General features: G+C 46.9%; 1 protein-coding gene across 2 annotated transcripts; it reads left to right on the top strand.

The window, feature by feature from the left end:
- The first annotated feature begins 1,273 nt into the window (after positions 1-1,273).
- ppp2r5d (protein phosphatase 2, regulatory subunit B', delta) lies at positions 1,274-17,657 on the top strand. Of its 2 annotated transcripts, XM_047029119.1 has the most exons (17): positions 1,274-1,415; positions 2,182-2,265; positions 5,289-5,466; positions 10,683-10,882; positions 12,322-12,432; positions 12,556-12,648; positions 13,315-13,445; positions 13,628-13,687; positions 13,808-13,916; positions 14,070-14,123; positions 14,420-14,590; positions 14,863-14,990; positions 15,261-15,362; positions 15,600-15,672; positions 16,167-16,211; positions 16,346-16,480; positions 17,051-17,657. In XM_047029119.1, the coding sequence occupies exons 1-17, from the start codon at positions 1,389-1,391 to the stop codon at positions 17,186-17,188; spliced, it is 1,839 nt and encodes a 612-aa protein (XP_046885075.1). In that variant the 5' UTR covers positions 1,274-1,388; the 3' UTR covers positions 17,189-17,657. The 2 variants fall into 2 exon arrangements, with proteins under 2 accessions (XP_046885075.1, XP_046885076.1); XM_047029120.1 differs by lacking the exons at positions 1,274-1,415; positions 2,182-2,265; positions 5,289-5,466 and adding an exon at positions 6,926-9,068.
- Positions 17,658-18,875: the final 1,218 nt, after the last annotated feature.

Raw genomic sequence — 18,875 nt, 5'->3', positions numbered from 1 at the left:
CAGAGGTATTCTGTAATGTTATTTTGTCAAGGCCAGCCACCACTTCCTCCTTTCAACAAAGCCACATGGGAAAGCAGTCCCAAAATGGGAAAAGGTAAGACAAGAGAATCTGTACACAGTATTTTTTTAAATGTAGATGGATGATTGTGATAGTAATTATACAATGACAGGCAGGAATTAATGTACTTTCAGAAAGACCTCTATAATTCTTAATTATATTAAAGAAAATAATAATTGTCTAATTCTGCTCAGGGCTTATTGTTTGCACAATATAATTCAGTATTCTGTCACTGTAGAGTCATTTGCATAATTGTGTTTAATAAAGGATTTACTGGACCATGTCTACATTGCGATTTTTTTATATATGGTAGAAACATGGAGCACTGACTTTCTAGTAATTAAGCTATGAAAAAATAGTTGTATTTGAAAGTAATGCTAGTTCCGATATATTTAGAGAGCTTTGGTGAGAACTTGCAGCATTTCCAGTAGATGGTGCTCGTCAAGTACATTAAAAACCCCTGATGGTTGAGCCAAGAGAAACACCAAAAATCGGCTCATGCATATCTTTTTTTTGGATTGTTGTATGGTATATTCATGCATAACTGTGTGCCCAATTCTAGCAAATTCAAGGACACCTTACGCCATAAACCTATTTTGCAATGTACAGTCGATTTTTTTTTTTTTATTGAGAATTCAGCATTCCAAAAACTTAGTAAAGTAGGATTGATATGCAGAACCTTACAGCACTTTATTGGCGGAGGTATTTTTTTAATATCTGATAATTGAACAATTCTGACCGGTTCTATTAGCACTTGGCAGTGATGACATTGTTAATATGGACACACTGTCTGCATCTGTTTAAAGCCAGGAAACCAGCTGATAACTTCCCCTGAGTGCATGAACTAGTGTCATCACTGGTTATCAACGGGTCAGGCATATAAACGACCTAGGGAATAATTATGCCCTGCTGTCAATATCCCAGAAGGGGGTGGACGGGAGGCTCGGGGTTGATTTCAGTCCATCAGTTAATACTGAAATCTTAAGTAAGATTTACATAGTGGCTGAGGGAAGACAGCCTCTCACATCCAGATTTTCAAAAAATATTTTTTTTTTAGATTATTTGTTTTGACATTTGGGCGTGCACTGTTGCTAGGTAAAGAGAATATTCCAACACCTCCACTACACCCTTTTACAGTCGACCCGCCCATTCTTAAATATCCAATAACAAATTCACAGTGGTCTGTCACTAGGCAGTATTAGACGTATTTGACCAATGAATTTTCCCTGGCCTAGAAGGGCGCAGGGAGCTGAAGGTAACTGAGTGGCAGCGTTCGAGTCCCGGGGAAGTCTGTCACGGAGTCACCGTGAAAAACACCATCAGCCACAAAATGCCGAATAAAACTAAAAAGGAAAAGGTAACGTAATGTTTGCAAGATGACAGAAATAGGTTTTAATCTTTGTAGCCAGATATTTACTGGACGCTTATCGTTTCGTGTTTTTATTCGGCTGAAATAAATTGTATTTTTGTCCAAAGGCCTAGCAGAACAAGATTTTCAAACCGAATAGCTAGCCATCATCTAGGGGCAACAATGTAATTTAGCAATTTATAACACAGAGCTGACGTGGTATATTTTTTAAATTATATAATGTGCTATATGGTCAGAAGCAGATCAACAATGCATTTTTAACTCTTAAATAATTAATAGCCTATATTGTAAATCTGATGATTTATCAAAACAAGGCTCACAACAATGTCTAGTTTCATCATGTAGCCTACATCATAATATTTTAGCTGCAATCTGTCTACGAGCATGCTACATATTGTCGCGCAGAGTTGACAGCTAGTTTAAGCATTAGCTAGCGACATTTGTTACATAAACGCAAGATTATGAACTTGAGTTTAAAATAGGCTGCAGCTGCAGGTCATAAATGAAAACTGCAACATTGTGTGAGATGATTCGTTATGTAGTGATTATTGAACACAGTCGTTTATTGTTGCTGGCTTTCTGTTTAAAAAATGTCACAATCGTCATTAATAGTCTAGATACATTTATTAATCGTATTCTCTTTTGCCGTCAAGAGCAGGGTCTTCAACAGGGCTTGTACTAAAAGGGTGTACACTGAAAGAACATGTAAAATGTGTGTTACTTTTACATTTACAAGATGTGGCTTCGTTTGCAGGAGCCAACCAAATCTGCCAAAAGCAGCACTAAAAACAGTAATGCCAACACTGGTAAAGACACAGGAACTGAAAATGCAGATGAGGTAAGATAATTTCTCAGATTTTCTTTTGCATAAATCCAAATGCCACAGTGTTTGTTGCAGTTAGCGATTGAAAGATGACACAGAAATGTCATGTCTGTTGAGCCACTGGCCTGCTGGTTGGAGTCTCATCAGCTCCTCGGGAACATTGTTCACGAGGGCCATTATTGTGCTTGAGTTAGAGCCAGACCCAATATGTTTTATCAGAAAAGGAGTGGCTATCCGAGACCTCAGCTGTTGAGCTCTCTTGCACTCTGTCCTCTCCATTTACTACATGGAGTGTCCCACTCTCTGCAGAAGAGGACTATATATGTATTTCCCACAACCCATCTTTTGTTATCTCACTTCAATTGCCTGAATAAACGACATGATGAAATGCCCTACCGCAATACCATATTTAAATCACATGAACAAAGTGATCCATGGTTATTATGTGTAATTGATTGAAGTCCTGCGTCATTAGATCATTATCTGGTAATATTTTCAGTGTTACAAATGGCCTGACATTCAGGAGGAAATAGCCCACCAGATGGCTACTAGGAGGTGTCTAGGATGTAGTGTCCACGGACACTTCACAGCAGAGCATTTACAGTATCGCCATTTCGTGCTATGCAAGCCCCCCGCAACAGTTACCCACAGGCACCTGACCAAGATGGAAATGAAAGGAAACTAGAAGGTCTTCTTTTTCATTGCAATTGACTAGAGATGAACACACCCTATCAGACCTTGTTGCAATCAATGTGGTTAGTTAACCTCCGGCAGAGAGTATTAGTTTACTTTAACAAATGTTAGCAATTGGGCTTTCTAAACATGCCACTGTTCAGAGAGTGGTATTGATGACAGCAGTGGCAGGATGCTCAGGTTTGACGTTGCGCAGGGTGGGATGCTATTGATCAGGTCTATTTTAAGTCCAACTCAGTCATGCAAACTCGCCTATCCAGGCCATCACTGCCATGCCTTGGGCTGCCCTAAACATGTCTGATAGGAAGGAGCCATGGGCCTACAACAACACCCAACAACTGTGTCAGAACGAGATCAGATGGGAATCTGATGTCGCCGTGTTGCCTTTCCGAACCTCTGAGCTGAGGACTTTAAAGGAGAACGTGCAAACCAAGTGACCATGCCCATGCACCCAGCTTTAGCCAGATACACCACTCGAGAGCTAGTAATTCAACGGCATGGTTGAGTGACTACAAATGTTTATTTTTAAATTTTGAAAGCATTCATTTGTTAGACGAGAACAAAGGTTTGATCATGTGGTGAACATCGATTGTACCAGCCCTCGCATCATCAAATGTCATGGAAGGTAGTGAGGGTAAAGACTGCTGGCACAAAGCCAGTGGGTGTTGTTTTCATTGTTGTGCCTATATCTCTGGCCTAGACCTAAATGTTATGACATCATTCATCAAAATGACTAAGAACATTGTAACATCTACTCTAACTGACATACTCAATGATCTCTGAAAGGACGGTCGTGCGTGCTCAGTTTGATGGATCGTGAAGTTGTCTGTGCAGACTCCTTTTCATGTTTGTATTCGCATCAAGATTGATCACGTGACCTGGTAAGAAAGGGCTCGTTGTTTTCTGCTGCCAATCGATCGCACAGATCCTCTCAAAGCATTTCAACAAGAGGACTCCTGCCATATGACCATCAGGAGCTTTTAGCTTAGACTTGTTCCTTATTACCCCTATCCCTGAATCCCATTGTGTTATTTGGTGATGGCACCTGACTCTTTGAAAGCTTCTTAAATATATTCCTTTGTGTGAGGGCTCCTCTTGTCTATTGATTCTCCATACTTCCGGACTCTTCCAAAGATCTACACATCAGATCAGTGATTCAAAGAAAATCTGGAGCCAGTCTTGGTCCCCGTAACACAGTGTGATAGCATGAGTAGGGACAGGGTTATGGGTGTCCCAGTGTGCTGCTGTTGCCCCTCGTTTGGGTGGAGGGCCATACCGTTCTCACCTTGCTTGTATGCCGATTCTGAGAGGACCAAGAGACGTGGCCGTGTCCTTTCTGAAACCCTCCAAACAGGACCATTCAGCAGCTTAGCACGGTGCTATAGGGGAGGTCAAGTGACTCATTGGAAATTAGGTTATTAAAATGATTAGTCCAGACATGGAGATCCATATATATAATACATATATATATATATATATATATATAACAGTACCAGTCAAAAGTTTGGACACATTTTCCTATTCAATTGGATGTTTTTCCCGGTGAACAAATCGTGACTCTTGGACTTGTCATTGTCCTGTTGATATCTGGCTAACCAGTCAGCCAATGCAATCCGCATGATTTACACCTGCAACACACATATCCAACTCCTGGTCTTATTGATCTTTATTTTGTCATTGTATAAAATGAATAACAAGGACGTGAGCCATCATAAGGCCTACCAGTGTTATAGGAGTTATAGTACCACGATGTTAGGGATAAGCTTGTCTCCACATTAACATAAAAGGGAAAGCAGTAGCACCTCTGTGCAGTTGTATCTGTATTATCCCAAAGGCAAGCTGTAGAAGACCCTTTAAAAGGAATTCCTGTGTGTGTTTCATTTTGAAGTATGTGAACCAGTCCCATGAGTCTAATTTGACACTGGTTCCTCTGCTATCATTCTTAACACTTCGGTGATGTTGTGTAATCATGATTGCTGTCTCTCGCTGTGGTCTATTAGAAGGAAAAGATCTGGGCTCCATTAAATAAAGCCAAGACGGTCTCTATTGTATTGTTTTCTGCTCTCTGTTTGTAGACTGGGATACATGTATATCACCATGTAGGAGGGTTCTGGAGCTGTGAGACTATTGTAACATGAGAAGGGAGCAGATCATTGCACAATAAATGTTAAATGAAAACATTTAGTTCTTGAGATTTTTGGCTAGGGTCAGGACTCAGATAAGAGTGATCACAGTGTAGGGATTTTAGATGCAAGTGTTCGGACCACACGCACTGTTGATTCTACATTGCATACGTTTCGTAGTTGGACATCATGTAAAGCGTGTGTGTGTGTGTGTGTGTGTAGGCCCAGCAGCAGCAGACAGCCAGCAAGCGTCCCAGCAACAGCACCCCACCGCCCACCCAGCTAAACAAGATCAAGTACTCTGGCGGCCCCCAGATCGTCAAGAAAGAGCGGCGCCAGAGCTCGTCACGATTCAACCTCACCAAGAACCGGGAGCTGCAGAAGCTGCCTGCGCTCAAAGGTAACTCCCGGCTCCGAGCCAGCTCCACTCACCGTGCCCACGTCCCGGGGCGCCGGCCCAGAGACCGGAGGACCGCGCGACCCCGACATTCAATGTCAAACGTGTCTTTTTGGTCATGGATTGAACCTACCCAAACCAAGGTTTTATTCACTTACTGGGGCTCGTTTGGGGCAGCATTAGGCGTGCAGTATGACACTGAGAATGGTTCTTTCATCCTACGCCCCAAGAGACAAGATTCCATATCTTAATTTGAATTAATTGGATTTATGGAAATGCATCAGCCTCTTCCCTAGTGTTTCTGGATTGATTTTTTTTATTGGAAACAAATCGTTTGGTTGTGTCCCATGCTTCTGAATGACTCAGCAGTATCCCCTTGATACAAACTGGAAACACGACAGAGGTCTGGGCAAACTGTGGCGTGTGAGTCAAAGGGGCTCCATAAGAAGTGAACGTTCTCTTCTTTAAGTGCTGACATACTTTTGTTATCCCTTTTGCTTTTCTCTCTTTGTCTCCCTCCATTTCACTCACTTTACAGTCTCCCTCATGTTCTGGCTTAGGGCTCTTCTCCCTCCTCACCCCCTCTCTCCCTCATTGAGAGTCCTTTCTTGTCTGGCCAGGCAGGCAGAGAGAAAGAGAGAGTGAAAGAGTGAGAGAGAGAGGAAGAGAGAGTGAGAGAGAGGGAGGAGCACAGGCAGTAATTGGATCAGCAGTGCAAGTGTCTGCACTAAGTAGGACAGAGATGCCTCGCCACAACACACCGTGCAGACAGATTAGGGGCTCCTGGCGCAGACGGGCACTCCCTTTTCCTCACACTCCTCCATGCCAGGCTCACTGGAGCTCCCCGCGGACCTGGGCCCCACGAGGGGGCCATCTCTGCTGAATTAGCCTGTATAACAGCTACACATGAGACTGAAACTAGGTGTCAATTTGAGAAAACGAGATTTTCTGGGGAGCGGGGGGGGGGGGGGGGGGGGGGGGGGGGTGTTTGTTGTGTGCATACAGATTAAGCATTTTTGGCTTCTCAGTCAGCATTTTTCTCTAATATTTGTTGTCCAGTTCCCCAAATAATTTAGTCTGCAGTCACATGTACCTGCCTCTGGGGAGGATTTTAGTCAAAACAACTGGCAGAAATACACTGGCTAATGTACATCATGATGTTATGAACATTATGTACTGGCTAATGTGCATTATGTGCTTCAAGCAGTCAGGCTCCAACCGACAATCACTAGCATGGACTGATTCAGCTCTATATAATCTGTGCTGATTCCTGTTATTTATCTGAAGCATCGGTTTTACTCAACACAATTCCAGAAGGGTGATCACACACAGGAGGTATATATTGACACAGATATTGTCCAGTGGGTCAGAGGTGGGAAGTGTTTATTGAAACCCTCGCACCAGTCCCTTACCCTATGTGGTGGTGAGCAGTGCACACTTTGTGGGTGAACGACCCTGTGACCCCCCCCCCCCCCCTGACAGCCCCGTTTTCAGGGGAAGGTAAAATGAGGCAACATAAAACAGAAGTAACCACCAGCGTTTTGAAGGACAATATTTTTCAAACGTTATTTCAGAGAACACTTATTATGGCGTTTTCAGTTGTCTATTTGATTGCTGTCATTGGTCAAGGAAAATGATAGTGTGCTGATGTCATTATCTAGAAACCAGAACTGAGCGGTTTGCAGCTTAGAAGTGTAATCAGTGGGCTTTTGTTTATATGTGATTGTTGTTTAGTTTGTGTGAACATGTTTCTAGTACTGTTGGCCCTGGCAACCCACCTTCATTTACAGTTTATTGGACTCATTTCAAACAAGACAACACAGGAAGCCTTGAAGTCTCCCCTCCCTGCTTTTGTGTGACCTCACCCTCTTATTGGACTTACAGCACAGTGTGTGTGTGTGTTTTTAGTATGTGAGTACATGTGCCTCGGCGTGCGTGTACTGTATGTTACCTCCACCGCTGTGTGCTTACTGAAACAGCCATGTAAACTGGCGGGTCAGTGGCTATCTCAAGTCCAAGTCTAGCGTGGACACATACCACAGTCCTTTCCAAATTGCCTGGCTATCTGACTAGCCTGGATTCCTCCCATCTTTCCACACACTACAACAAGTAAGCCATCGCTGGATTGAGGTCCCTAGTGTTCTGCAGAGAGCAGACCACCAGAGATTTGTGAACCCTGTTTGGTTACAACCAGTACATACAGTGAGGCTCTTGTTTGTATGTCTTGTTGAATCGCTGTACTAATCTGACAGAGATAATAGGAGTCTGTTGAGCGAAGTGAAGCATGGCCTTGGGAAGTAGGGCTGTATGGAGGGATGGTGCCTGGAAGGGTGAAGGCCGAGTCTCATGACACATCAACTGAATGGATCGGGCCACGTGCTGATGTTGGCCTGCTGTTTTGGAACACTGGAACTAAACAAATTTAGTGGAGTTATAGATAGAATGTTCAAATGCTGCTTGGTTACTGTGGTTTCACAGGAACTCCCCACTAGCTATTCAGTTTGTCCTTGAAGAGATTTGTTATTCCTCCGTAGAGAACTGCATTTTGGGTGCTCATCTACCTCTTCTATGGTCCTGATCTCGCCAAGCCTTGGTTACGTCAAAGCGGTACGAGTTCTAAATCCGCTTGAATACAACGGGCTTTGAAATAGGTTCAGATATAGATTTGATGTGCATGGTGTCAGGGGTGCGTCACCGGCTCCATGAAGGAGCTGCTGCTGCTGCGGAATTGCAGGGGTGAGTCATACTGGACGTTCAGGACTGCTGCTGCTGTTCTTACCTTGTGTTCTCGGGTGGGTGCAGGGAGAACATGGGGAGCCACAGGTTGTCTTTCTCTCTCGCTCTCTCTCTTTCTCTCTCGCTCTCTCTCTTTCTCTCTCTCTCTCTCTCTCTCTCTCACTGTATTTCTAGCAGGAAGAAGAGGGTAGATGTAGGTAGAACCACCGTCGTGGGTAAACAGTCGCTGTCTTTCTTTTTTGCCCGGTCGCAAATCAAATCCTAAATATTTGACCACACTACAACACTTGGAAAGATCTCTGAGGATGGAAATAAAAAAAAGGTACAGTCTTTTAAAGTGTAAGGTGGTAATCTTATAAAACATCTCTCCTGATCCTCTCATCTGCTTATGGAGCACGAGGCAGGGGGGGGGCTATGCAAGCAGACGTATAAGTTGGTCTTTAAGACCCTCGTCACCGGTAGGCTTCATGGGACACTGCCTCGCTTGTTGTGACTCACAGCCTCCTGCCCCTTCTGGAAGCCCTCACGAGAACTGATCTGCTGCACCCCTACTCAAGCCTCTGCCCTGCCTTACTGCTCACACAAGTCACATGTCCTCCCCATCTCTCCTGTCACTCGACCCAGTGACGTATAGGGAGCCTACACCGGCAGTCACGTGACTACAGACAGAGACTTTGTGCGAAAGGCCACTGATGTATTTCTCCTTTTAACGAAAATCCGTTTTTGCATTGTTTAGGTTTTACCGGATCGAGACAGACAGGTAATGAAGGGGGGAGAGAGTAAGGAAGACGTGCAGAAATGTCCCGAGCCGGAATTGAACCCGGGCTGCTGCATTTGGGCCTTGGCTTGTACGATACGCGCCCTACCCGGTGAGCCACTAGAGCGCCTGCTTTCGTTCTCTTTCCAACAGCAGAAACCCGCAACACAGACGACTCCCACCTCTGCCCTGAAACAAGATAGAAGGCCATGTGAGTGGAGTAAAAAGTGGAGTAGAAATCAGATCATGTAGCTTGATGTAATGGATCTGTGGCCAGGGGAATGAGGCACTTGCGAAGCGAGCCAGTGGTTGTGCAGAGAGGGTTAGCAGCATAACGTACTGATCTTGCTTGCTGTGATTATACCTCTAAGCAGCATAAGTTTCTACTACAACAGTGGCAGGTAGAAAGAGTTGGGGGCCAAACCATTAACACTAACCCAGCATTTGTGTATTTTTCCACCCTCTTCATTAAAAGCGTAACCTCGTTGCCTGTACAGCCACTCAGCATAATGGGCTAATTTGCTGAATGTACAGGCGTTGTTGGAATAAATACATAGTGGTTGGGGGACTTTGTGTGTGTGTTTGTGTACATGTGTGTGTTTGTGAGGGTGTCTGTGTGTGTGGCTCCCAGGCTAGCAGCGTTTCCTCAGGGCCTTCTGTCACATACCAGGGTGATTTGTGAGGAGTGTGACGACATGAGATAATCAAATAGGCCCCTTATGAGAAATGTGACTGTGTGGTGTCAAATTGTCTGTTTAGTGTCGGTCAGGGCAGGCTCTGTACAATAGCTTTTGGTATACAGTTAGTCAGTGCACAGAGTTGTGCAGCCAGTGACACGACTCTTGTCACAGTTCCTGAACTTTCTACCCAGAATTGCACTAAACTTGTCTCAAACGGTCCCCGCCACTTCTTTAATGGAAGTCTTTACTGTGTTTCTTTTAAACCCAGAAAGTTAAGACGGCTTTGGAAAATGAATGCAGATGTCTTGTGTAATGTGGCTGTGTCAAAGACAACCGAGATGTCTCTGAGCTGCCTCTCCAACAGCGATTCACTGGAGCATTTGTCTGTGACCCAGTTTCTCTATGGTCGTTTTCATTGTGTCTCTCCCTCCATTCATCAGTGTCTCTCTCTCTTCTCTCTCCCGTTTAGCTCTGAGTTTGTGAGTTGTGGGTTAATCCTCATCTCCCTCGCATATCAACTCTTGACCACTTTCTTTTCTCAACTGTCCCCCACCAAAACGACCGAAGTTGCGAATGGCGCCGCGCGCGTTTCATCGCAACCCCACAACAGCGCCGTGACGCATTGCGTCCTTTCACATCCCTCTTCCTGAGAAGAGATAGATAAAGACTCTTCAGAACCTTTCTCTACTTGGTGAAGGGGGCCGTGAGCGCCCTCCACTGTGTTTGTGGGAGCTGCTTTGTGAGGGGGCTGACGGCTACAGGAGACCTTCATGTTGGTTGTCTAAGGGAGGACGAGGGGAGGCCAGCCAAGGACCTGTTGCATAAAGTGATTCAGCACAATGGTTCCACCCACCCCACCCCCCCTTATTTTTAGATAGATCTCCTAGCTGGAATGTCTCTTACAAATGATTGCCATCTTGGTCTACCTTCTCCCTCCACTGTTCTTTTAACCCTCTCTCTCTACCTCTCCCCCTCTCTCTCTCTCCCTCTCCATCTCTCTCTCTGCCTCTCTCTGTCTGTCGCTCTCTCTCCCTCCCTCTCGTCAGATGCGCCCCCTATCGACCAGGAGGAGCTGTTTGTGCAGAAGCTGCGGCAATGCTGCGTGCTCTTTGACTTCATCACGGACCCCCTGAGCGACCTCAAGTACAAGGAGGTGAAGCGGGCCGGCCTGAACGAGATGGTGGAATACATCACACACAACCGCGACGTGGTCACCGAGTCCATCTACCCCGAGGCTGTCATCATGGTGAGCGTGTGCACGTAGGACACACTCCTGCATACAATATTAACGTACAGACGCTGTTCATACATTCCCACAGGTGATACACACACAATACAGTTGTGTTAGAATGATAAGACTGAATGATGTGTGTCTGCACCAGGTGAATATGGTGTGTGAAGCCTCCATCCTATCTCCACCAGGGCACAAGCAGGCCCGTAAGAGCCTTCCCCTCTCTCTTTTGACCCGCGTCCGAGCTCACGTGGAAGGGGGGGGGTGTTTTCTGTCGAGGCCCCCTGCATTGTAACACCTTCTCCCCAACGCTCCCTCTCTCTCCCCCCCTGTGTCTTCCAGTGTTAGTACATCCTGGCTTAATGACTTCTGCCAGTCCCAGTCTCAGGGATCCACCCATGGGGAGGTGGAGGGAGGGCGGGGTGGGGCGAGGGGGTGGAGCACTAACACCACAACATTGGGAGATCCCCAAAGCTCATTATTTCTGGCTGGGATAAGTCCGATCAGTGCAAATCCCTACGGAAGCTCGTAAGCCGGGCATCACTGTCGTTCTATTTGGTTTTGTCTGCCCCACTGGCACATTTGAGCATTGGTGCTCAACAAGTGAATAAACATGCACTGGGGGAACTCTGGGTAATTATCTGTCACATGTCAGGGTTCAGGCACCTGCAGGTTTTTGGTGGGAGCACTACGTATCTGTCAGTGCACCGGCCTAACGCCCTCGTCATGCTACTTTATCCCTCTCTGTTCATTTAGCTCCTTCACTGACTGTCACACACACATACACCCTCCCTCCCTCCATCCATCTTTTGTCCTCCTGTTTTTTTCCCCTCTGACTAACAGCCATCACTTCCTGCTTCGATTTCTCCACGTTCTGTCGATCAGTAGCCTCCTCACACCTCAGAGGCCCCCTGCTGTCTTCTCCTTCCCTCCTCCCCACCCCCCTCCCCCCACGCTTCATGTGAGAAGCTACAGTAACACAGCTCAGGCGTTAGCGCAGAGACGTGGCCAGGCTATTTCCAGCCTCCTCTCCTCCTCAGTGTCAGGGAGCTGCAGGGCTGTAGCTCCAGGCTCAGGCAGGAAGCAGGCTCCTGGGAAGCACTGCGTCACCGTTCAGACAGGAGGGAGGCAGGCAGCTCCGCTGCATCTCTCAGGTAACAGAGAGGGTAGCCCCACCCCTCCCTCCCCCCTCTCAGATTGAGAGATGGTCAGGGAGGGTGGATGTTTGGAGGCTTGCGGTCGTTTTTTTTACCCCCCGTTTTGACCTCTAGGTTTTCATCCCTTCTTTGGGACTTTAGGCACCCGAAACACACAAGACCCGATCTGTTCTCAAATTTCCAGTCTGAGACACCGTATGATCGTTGAAAGGATTGCTTTCCTCCATGAGCTGAAATGTGTGGGGGGGGGGGGGGGGGAGTGTTTTGGCACTGACTGACTCCCCTCGCTCTGTGTAGTTTTCAGTGAACCTGTTCAGGACCCTGCCCCCGTCCTCCAACCCCACAGGAGCTGAGTTTGACCCGGAGGAGGATGAGCCCACGCTGGAGGCCGCTTGGCCCCACCTGCAGGTACCAGCGCTCAGGCATTTATTCATATTGTTACCTGACCACATTACTAGTTTCCCCAAGCATTGTACTAACCTTATGCTGAATGTGTAACTCCCCCCCCCCCCCCTTCTTTTTTATCTTCAGCTGGTGTATGAGTTTTTCTTACGGTTCCTGGAGTCGCCTGATTTCCAGCCTAATGTCGCCAAAAAATACATTGACCAAAAGTTTGTGATGTCCGTAAGTGTTCCCCCCGTTTCCTTGTTAAGCTAAATGTGCTCGACAGCTGTCGAAATGTCAAAGAAGCTGACGGTGTCATCTCCTTGAACTCGCTAAACGAGGACATTAGCCTTTGTAAATGGAAGCGCGCGCGTGTGTGTGTGTGCGCGTGCTTGTGTGCGCTAGCCTGTGTATCGTATGTGCACATATGCATTTGGCTGTCTGTGGAAAGGGCATTCCGCCTGGCCGCTCTCGCTCTCTCTCTCCCACACAGTGGAAAGAAACGAGAGCTGAGAGGGAAGTTATCACTCTGCTCTATCTGAGATCAATTTTCCGTAACTGCTTCTCCGTGAATATTGATAAGAACTTGAGTCAGCCTCCTCACTTTCTGAGTGCGGCGCTTGGCTCCCTCCCCTCGTGCTTGCTTTGCATCCTGGCACAGCGCGGAGATGATGGCGTCGCATAACAACCAAACTCATGACCCAACTTGAACTCTTCAGTTTTTTTTTTTTTTCACTCTCACAAACCACCTGGCCTGTTGGAACAGTCCACACTGAAATGTTCCTTCTTGAAAACGACGCTCTTCGTCTACGCATTCATTGGCGCTAGCTTCCAGAGGAGCCTGTTGTAGAGAGAATGTGAGAGAAGCTGGCGCTGCCTGCTCATCCTGTCTGTCTCCCCCTGCAGCTCCTGGAGCTGTTTGACAGTGAAGATCCCAGGGAGAGGGACTTCCTCAAGACCATCCTGCATCGGATCTACGGCAAGTTCCTGGGCCTCAGGGCCTACATCCGCAGACAGATCAACAACATCTTCTACAGGTTTGACGCCAACCTCGACAATGTTCTAGAATATGCAGGCTTGCTGGTGCTTTGGCCATATCGACTGGTTTAATACCTACAGTATATCTACTCATCTGACGACGTCTGCATGGATCCCGTCAGTATTTTCAAGTTCAAATTGAATGATACCGGATGTATTTATTCTTTGTGTTATTCTGCAGGTTTATATATGAAACGGAGCACCACAACGGAATCGCAGAGCTCTTAGAAATCCTAGGAAGGTAAACGCGAGCCCCCCCCCCTCGACCATCATCATGCTCATGCTTCCACCCTGTCGACCTCGCCTGTCTAAACAAACGTGTATGTCCCCCCCCCCCCCCCCCTCTGTCCCCCCTCCTCAGCATCATCAACGGCTTCGCCCTCCCACTGAAGGAGGAGCACAAGATGTTCCTGATCCGCGTGCTGCTGCCCCTCCACAAAGTCAAGTCTCTCAGCGTGTACCACCCGCAGGTCAGCACGCACCACAGCTGGCTCTGTTGGAAAGGCCTCCTCGACCCAGCTGGAGGGGGGGGGGGGGGCAGGTTCTCTATTAGGCCCCCTCCCGGTCTGATGTTCTCTCTCTCACTGCTGGCCACCTCTCTCTCTCTCTCTCCTCCCACACAGCTGGCCTATTGTGTGGTGCAGTTCTTGGAAAAGGACAGCAGTCTGACTGAGCCGGTGAGTTTTCTGCTGAATTGAGTTTAAGACTTCAGTTCCGAGCTAATACAGCGTGTACCGACAACAGAAGATTGGTTTATGTTTATATACGTGACATTTTTCTTGTATTCCTTTAGCACATCGCTTTTATCCAAAGTGTAGCAGATAATCAGAGAATAGAAGAACTAAGAACTAATGCCAAGGATAAGACAACATTACTTACAATTCGGTCTCGGTTGAAAAGCAAATGAGTCAAACAAAGATGTCAATTTTTAGGACCAAATCCTATTTAATCGCTTTATGTGCCTACCCCATAGGTGATAATGGGCCTGCTGAAATTCTGGCCCAAGACCCACAGTCCGAAAGAGGTGATGTTCCTCAACGAGCTGGAGGAGATCCTGGACGTCATCGAGCCCTCTGAGTTTGTCAAGGTCATGGAGCCGCTCTTCAGACAGCTGGCCAAGTGTGTGTCCAGTCCACACTTCCAGGTACGCTCGCCAGTAGATTCAACTGGCTTCTAATTAAACCATGTGACAGAAACATCAATGAGTGTAGGAGATGTTTCTCCTGTATAACGGAGGAAAACTTTAAAGGGTGGTTAAGGAGAGGGGTTCAGGAGAGTGGTTAAGGAGAGGGGGTGAGGAGAGGGGTTTAAGGAGAGGGCTTAAGGAGAGGGGCTGAGGAGAGGGCTTAAGGAGAGGAGTTAAGGAGAGGGGTTCAGGAGAGTTGACTAACTAGCGAATCCTGTTGTGTCTTGCAGGTGGCAGAGAGGGCGCTGTACTACTGGAATAACGAGTACATCATGAGTCTGATCAGTGACAACGCAGCCAAGATCCTCCCCATCATGTTCCCTGCTCTCTACAAGAACTCCAAGAGCCACTGGAACAAGTACGAGCCCTGACCCCACGGCGTTCTGAAGCCAGAGAGGGAATTCATGTCAACGTATTCATTCAGCAGAAACCCCACATCCGCCGGATGCGTGCCTCGACACTTTGCACCATTTTGTGTTTAGATTCACTCAGACAAAACTCTGCAAAAGTCAGACGTTTAGGTTAAACATCCTAATAGGACTTAACCAAGGCTTTGACGTCTGGTTGGCCTCAGGGATATTACTGCCTGACTGGTATTCTAATGGACATTCCTCTGTCCTTTTGACAGAACAATCCATGGTCTGATCTACAACGCTTTGAAGCTCTTCATGGAGATGAACCAGAAACTGTTTGATGACTGCACTCAGCAGTACAAGGCAGAAAAACAGAAGTGAGTGCTATTTCAAACCCACACACACACACACATACACATAAAAAACACACATACTGTGTCTGTAAGATGGGACATCTTTATGATTCTCCTCTAAATCAGCACTGTCCCTTGTCCTCATCCAGGAGTATTGATCATGTTCCCGGGGCAGAGGAAAATGCAAGGCAGGTGGTTTCGGAGTGGGACCAGTCTAAAGTGTTTAATGTTGGTGTTTTTTTTTTCTCTTTTTTCTCTCAGAGAGAAGTACAAGCTGAAGGAGAGGGAGGAGATCTGGCACAAGATCGAGGAGCTGGCCAAGCAGAATCCCCAGGTAGGCTCCTCACCGCAGGGTGCCAGCAGCCTACGAGCCGTTGCAGCGGGAGTCTTAGGAAACCAGCCGGTTTCATGGATTTGTGTTGGACGCCGCTTTGTTTTTGTGTGGTAAAATCCAATGGCCGTCCACCCAGCACACCCCTTTTCAATGTTCCCTATTTTAGAAATATCTCATACCGATCCCTTTAAGACTACTACATGGGCGCATGGGTCCTCACCAACTCAGTTCAGTGTGGTTCTGCCTCGTCGTTGGGCTGTGGAGGAGGGAGTCTTTGGGGTGTTTAAAACAGGGTTATGCTGTTAATAATTAGACATTCTTTTGTTCCAGACTTAACTAATAATCATAGTTAATCATGTCTTGTGACAGCTTTCCTGCGCCAAAGGCTCAGGCAGATATGACTTTAATTAAGTAGACTGCCTTGCATAGCGAGTCACTGTTTTGTGTGTGTGCGTGCGTCTCTTTTGTGTCCTAAACTCTGCGTTTCTTTTCAGATGACCAAGGTCTCCTTGCGGCCGGGCCTCCACCCACAGGAAGAGGTGGGTTTCTATTAGCCGCCTTGCCACTAAGCCGCCTCTCCCTGCTCTGAGGACGTCCGTGGGCGCATCACTGTTGATTTGTCCGTTCAGACCCACTAATACGTGTATTTGTGTGTGTGTGTGTGTGTGTGCAGTACATGATGTACAATGAGAGTGCAGGAGGAGTGCCCCTGTACTCTATGGAAATGGAGACGCCCACTGCCGAGGACATTCAGCTGCTGAAGAAGACTGTGGAGACCGAGGCCACACCGGTATCAGCACACTCACAGGTACGACCTGCTGCTCACGCACACACACTCACACACACACACACTCACACACTCACAGGTACGACTTGCTGCTCACGCACTCACACACACACACACTCACAGGAAGACCTGCTGCTCACGCACACACACACACACACACACTCATCCACACACACACTCACAGGTACGACCTGCTGCTCACGCACACACAATCACAGGTACGGTTTCCATTACCTAGCAACCTAGCATAATACTCTTAGCAATGCTACTGCCTGCTAGTGTTACTTGTTAGCCTCCTAATTGTACATTTTGAAGCCATACTATAGCGTTTGTCATATCGTTTTTGTCTATCGGAAAATAGTCGGTAGGAATGTTCAGAATCACACGTGTGATGGTACTCTGTGGGGCCCGCTTTCGAACAATCACATATGTGTGACGCTACTAATGAACTTAAACGCAAACACAGTCAGGTACAACACACTCTTTGTACACGCACACACTCACAGGTTTAGCACTGCCTTACACGCACACTAGCGTGTGAGCTGACCGGTGTCCCCTCTCTTTCTCCCGCCTCTTCTCCCCACCCCCCAGGGGATGAAGGAGATCAAGAAGGACAAGGCGCTGATGCGACGGAAGTCCGAGTTGCCGCAGGACGTGTACACTATAAAAGCCCTGGAGGCGCACAAGAGAGCGGAGGAGTACCTGACGGCCAATCAGGAAGCCCTCTGACCAGGGAACAGTGGGGGCCCCCTCTGCTAACTCCTCCCCCTCCTCCTCGTCTTTTATCCATCCACCAATCGCCTGCTGTACACCTGACCCGCCCACCTTCTTTTCAACCGCGCCCCTCTTAGCTTCCCACCTCTGCTGGAGAGCCCTGTCGTCAGAACACCCGGTCATCACAAACTGTAACATGCCAACAAATACCCGCCCTACACACACGAGCGTATATACATACACACACACACACACACACACTGTAATCTGAGGGTACAGTGGGACGATCATTAGGTTGCACGCGGACAGCAATCAGTTCAACACATAATTGTGTCGGCCTCTGTGAAGCATGTTTGTTTCATTTTAGTTTTGGTCAGTGTTTGGATTTGTTTCCGATTTTCCACATGTTGGTCCACCCTTGTTTCTTGCTGTGCTAAGAGAGTACTGCCCCGACATACCCCCGACACCCAATGTGGGGGCAAGGAAGTCAGTGTTCTTCTGCTTTGTGGAAGTGGCGTGAGGGTTCCAAACGTTCTGGAGATCCATAGCCTTTGTTTTAGCTAGCTGGTGTACAGGCAGGGTGAATGTATGTTTCTTGTACATTGGGTAGCAGTTCTTCTCTGTCCGAATAGCACCCAGCTAGCAAGATCCAGGGATTTAATTGTTCAAGACAACAAGCTCCCTAAGCCCTCAAAGGCAATGGAAAAGCGCTCAACACATTTGAGATGATCACCTTTGAAACAAATTAATGACCCATTTATACCTCACATGAATTTTGGTTGCTCCCATTTGAGGACATTGTGTGTCCTCGCGTCATTCATGTCTTTGCATCCCCAACTCATGGCCTTACAGTGTCTGTTGAATAACAATTTCTCCTGTTGGTTATTTGTAAGCTAGCGGCATGATTGTAAAATCCCTAGATGATTGGATTATGTACGAATCAATGAGAAACAATCGCTGTACACTCAGCCGCTCGCATGGAGGTCTAGGAGTGCTTTTGGTCTGCTCTGTTTCTGACTTGTGTTTTTAAATGTTTTGTTGTTCACTAAACTGATATGGCCAAATACAGTAGATTTATTTTGTCCTGTTAACTCCAAGGTAAGCACTCTTAAAAAGCACTTCACAATCCAAACACTGAATGTCCGTATTATCCGTACAAAGAGTCTTGAAAAAAAAAATATCTCAACTTGGCTGTAGAAGAGTTTCATGCAAAAATGTTGTATTTTTGATAATTAGAGGGGGTAGCTCCAAAGTGAATCATGTCACTGTGTCAAATGAGACCTTCAGAGAACCTTTCAGTCAGAGGTGGACAGGATGTCAGGGGTTTGTTCCTTATGCTCCAGCTGTGTTGGACCATAGGTTGCAGATATCTTCTTTATTTGAGTGTTTGCCACCGACTCTGCCATAGTTATTACCAATAATAAGAACAATACCATGTCAGGCCCCTATTCATGTGTTCAAGTATTACGTTTGGTTTATATTATTTGCTTCCTTTTTCCTCTGTAGCCCCCCCCCCCCCCCCCCCCCCCCCCCCCCCCCCCCCCCCCTCTTGTTTCTCACATTTGGTTTGTAGTCATGCTCCGTTACAAAAGAAAATGGCTATTTTCGTTTCTTGTAGAGAATAATCTGCAAATAATTACTTTCTGTTCTCTGTTTGTGCAAATCTGCTTGAGTCAATGGGTCTATGTCCTTGTCTGTGCTC

Source organism: Hypomesus transpacificus, chromosome 11, assembly GCF_021917145.1.
Source record: "Hypomesus transpacificus isolate Combined female chromosome 11, fHypTra1, whole genome shotgun sequence".
In the NCBI taxonomy this organism is placed as follows: Eukaryota; Metazoa; Chordata; class Actinopteri; order Osmeriformes; family Osmeridae; genus Hypomesus; species Hypomesus transpacificus.
This window is presented reverse-complemented; position numbering and strand designations above follow the sequence as displayed.